At 38.0% G+C, this 3,631-nt stretch overlaps 1 protein-coding gene across 1 annotated transcript in view; it reads left to right on the plus strand.

Moving 5' to 3' along the window:
• LOC106530867 (sodium-dependent neutral amino acid transporter B(0)AT3) overlaps positions 1-3,631 on the plus strand; it is a 13,919-nt gene that overhangs the window by 5,749 nt on the left and 4,539 nt on the right. Inside the window, exons 2-8 of the mRNA XM_014026576.1 lie at positions 869-1,009; positions 1,196-1,333; positions 1,555-1,736; positions 2,739-2,849; positions 2,922-3,034; positions 3,107-3,235; positions 3,326-3,482. Of these exons, the coding sequence (XP_013882030.1) occupies positions 869-1,009; positions 1,196-1,333; positions 1,555-1,736; positions 2,739-2,849; positions 2,922-3,034; positions 3,107-3,235; positions 3,326-3,482 (971 nt within the window). The remainder of the gene's footprint in view (positions 1-868; positions 1,010-1,195; positions 1,334-1,554; positions 1,737-2,738; positions 2,850-2,921; positions 3,035-3,106; positions 3,236-3,325; positions 3,483-3,631) is intronic.

The following is a 3,631-nucleotide window of genomic DNA, read 5'->3' on the forward strand; positions in this document are numbered from 1 at the left end:
TTTTCAAAAGTAAGTACTTCAGTACTTTTACTTGAGTAGATTTTTGACTGAGTAACTTTTACTTGTAGTGGAGTAGATTTGACCATAAGTATCAATACTTTTACTCAAGTACTAGAGTTGAGTACTTTGTCCACCACTGCTTATGAGGCTGAGTGCACCTGAAACTCATCAGACTGAAGAAGTCTCTTGGAGGAGAGATGAAACTTTTCACTAAAGAAGAACCCATCCAGAGGACCTACTTATTTTTTCTTTTTGTACTGAGAGTAGATTCAAGAAACTAAATAAGTTATTTTTATCAGCTGTAGCATCAGGTTGCAACAAAACAAAACAACAAAAAGTTAAGGGGTCTCAATACCTCCTGAACACACTGGGCATGCATTGTGTACAAGTAATTACTGCTTACAAATTGTAAAGAAAGCAGCAAAATGTATAAATACACAGGCATACCATACTCTGTGTTGCACGAACCAGGAATCTAATTGATAAATGACAAATTTATTGTTTCATTATTTTTGGTTTAACTCATGGCAAGCTTTGGAAATTTTAAAAGAATACAGAAAACATTCCTTAAAATGTTTATGCGTCTCTTGATTTGGAGGTCCTTACAGTCCTGTGTAATGTATTACATATGTCTGTTTGTCCAAGGTAATAAACATTTCCTGTTCCTGGCAATGATTCTAAAACATGAACAATCATTTACTTTTTCTAATAGTACAGCTAGCTACTGTATCAGAAATGTCCCCTTCCTATGTTATTTACTGCAGTCTGCAGTCTGTATTGTTTCTGTTCAGTTTCCTGTTGTTGCTACTGATTGGTAAAACATACTAAAACTGTATTATGTCACCTGTCAATTTTCCCACATTATCAGGAGCTTTCCTCATCCCTTACCTGATAGCGTTGGTGTTTGAGGGCCTCCCACTGCTCTACCTGGAGCTGGCAATAGGACAGAGGCTTCGCATGGGCAGCATCGGAGTCTGGAACTCCATCTCTCCGCTGCTGGGTGGAGTCGGTGGGTGGCCTGAAGTTATGAGTAAAGTCTTGTTAACTTGACTTATACAGTTTAATCTTATACTGGTCCTTAAAAATTCAAACATTTAATTTTACAAGTAGAAGTTTAAAACTTTATTGTAAAAGTCGTCCAACTTGCTTTGGTTTTTAAAACATTTCTTCACTCGCTAACATTTCCTGTCTTCAGGCATCGCCTCCATGTTTGTGTCATTCCTGGTAGGAATGTTCTACAACACCATCCTGGCCTGGGTACTCTGGTACTTTTTTCACTCTTTTCAAGACCCGCTGCCCTGGAAGGAGTGTCCTCTGAATGAAAATCAAACCGGTGAGAAGAAAAATCCTTGCAGTTTTGGATAAATTTGTGACCATGCACAGTATAAAATGTATGCCATCATCAAGTGTGTGATTGACTGTCTGTTAACAAAATATCAAATTATTAAAAATGAACTGGAAAGTTTGTTCTCTTATGATGCAATATGAAACAACAGAATCTTTTGAAGTATTTTTATTGGCACAGATTTTTAATATTTGTTGCATCTTACTTAGGTTATAATGATGAGTGTGAGAAGAGTACCCCGGTGAATTATTTTTGGTACCGTGACACTCTGAACATCACACCAGACATCGAGATTAATGGTTCCTTGCAGTGGTGGCTGGTCATTTGTCTGGCTACTGCCTGGTGCGTGGTTTACATCTGCTTCATTAAAGGCATTGAGTCCGTGGGAAAGGTCAGTGACCACAAACAAACAGCATAAAACAAAGACAGTTTGTGTTTGGTTGATATTTTCTTTGCTGTAACCATGATTCTTGCTTATACATTTTACACTGTTGGAAGGCCTGTCCACATGGTGCCACATCTGCTGTGGACTTGAGCGGTTGAACTAAGTATGTATTGCACCCATGAAAAACTTACCAAACATTTGCCAATATAAAACAGCTTACTGTGCTATTGAGTCCTAACTATCAGTTGTTAGGCTGATGGTCCTCTTTTGCATGTGAACAAACAGTTTGTACTGTCATTGTTGAACTTGTTTGTCCACCATGTGAAAGTACTGCCTTTAAGTCTGTGCTGTAATGCCTCAGACTGAAGAAGTGTGCCAGTTTGGGACAGACAGGAATACCTTCATGGTTTGGGAGAGGAGAGCTTGCAGTCTTTGACATGCATGCATTCAGTTCTGACCCCATCTTCAAAGAACACAACACCTGTTGGATCAAATGAGTGTGCTGTTTGTTCCAGAGTAATCAACACAACTACACTGGCTGACAAATGACAAATTTTACTTGAACAAGGGGATGCTGTCGGTATTGCAGTGTGTGACAAACTTTTGAGCATCAGAAGAAAGGGATACCAGGATATTAGGGTTGTGTATGGTTATTCTACATGTTACTGAAGCCGTTGTTTGTTAAATTGGTATCTTTTCAAATTGCCAGAGTGCCTTGTTTGTTCAGACTTCAATTATCCAAATAAATAAATAACACCAACAAGAATCAGTAGCAGAATGTTCAGTGTCTATTGGCAGTTGAGATTTGGTAAGTTTTTCATTTGCACAACCCACAAATGCATTTTAAAAAAACATGGCAACATTAATGGGAAAATAAACAGACTTTCCAATGGTTTAAGTATAGCTACAATCATAAATAATCAACCAAATACAAATTTCCTAATTTATTGTTCTTACTTTAAAAACTCATTTAAATTTCAACTAATGTTTACATTTTAAACTTTTTAGGCAGTTTATGTGACAGCCACATTCCCCTACTTAGTGCTGACCATCTTCCTGATCCGTGCCCTCACCCTTCCTGGAGCCACTGATGGTTTGGTTTACCTTTTCACTCCCAATGTGGGTCTTTTTGTGTTACTTCATGGTTATAGGTTGTATCTAAAACACATCTAATACATGTTTTTGATGCAGTGGGAAATCTTAAAGGACCCACAGGTGTGGCTGGATGCTGCCACCCAGATCTTCTTTTCTCTTTCTGTGGCGTTCGGAGGTCTCATAGCTTTCTCCAGCTATAATGGAGAAAGGTAAGAACCGAAACTTCTGGCAGAGTTAAAGTGATGATTAAACCCAACTATTAATCCTGCTCTGTTTTTCAGAAATGATTGTGAGAGGGACGCTGTTCTTGTAGGAGTAATAAACAGCGCCACATCTCTCTACGCATCCATCCCCATTTTTTCCATACTGGGATTTAAAGCCACCAATGGCTTTAACGCTTGCCTAAAAGAGTATGCAAGTGTACTTGTGATGGCTTTAAAGCTTCTTTACGCACATTCAATATGGAAATATTAATCAAATTTCTCAAATCTCATTTGCAGGAACATCCTGACTCTGACCAACCACTTTGAGATTTCAGATCAAAACATAACATTGGACAACTACAATAAATGGTACAAACATTTAAATCAGAGCTATCCAGATGTTGTGTCTAATTTGTCACTGAGGGAATGTGACCTACAAACATTTCTTGACCAGGTAGGACTTTGAACTTTCCTTCACATGTCAAATTTATCCTGCTTATTATTAAATCTTTAATTCCCCAGAAGTTTTTGGTCTGACCTTGCCCTTCTATCTACTACAATTCATCAACATGCAAAACATTTACCATTTTTAGGTTGTGTCAT

The sequence above is a fragment of the Austrofundulus limnaeus genome, unplaced genomic scaffold (assembly GCF_001266775.1).
Source record: "Austrofundulus limnaeus strain Quisiro unplaced genomic scaffold, Austrofundulus_limnaeus-1.0 Scaffold569, whole genome shotgun sequence".
In the NCBI taxonomy this organism is placed as follows: domain Eukaryota; kingdom Metazoa; phylum Chordata; class Actinopteri; order Cyprinodontiformes; family Rivulidae; genus Austrofundulus; species Austrofundulus limnaeus.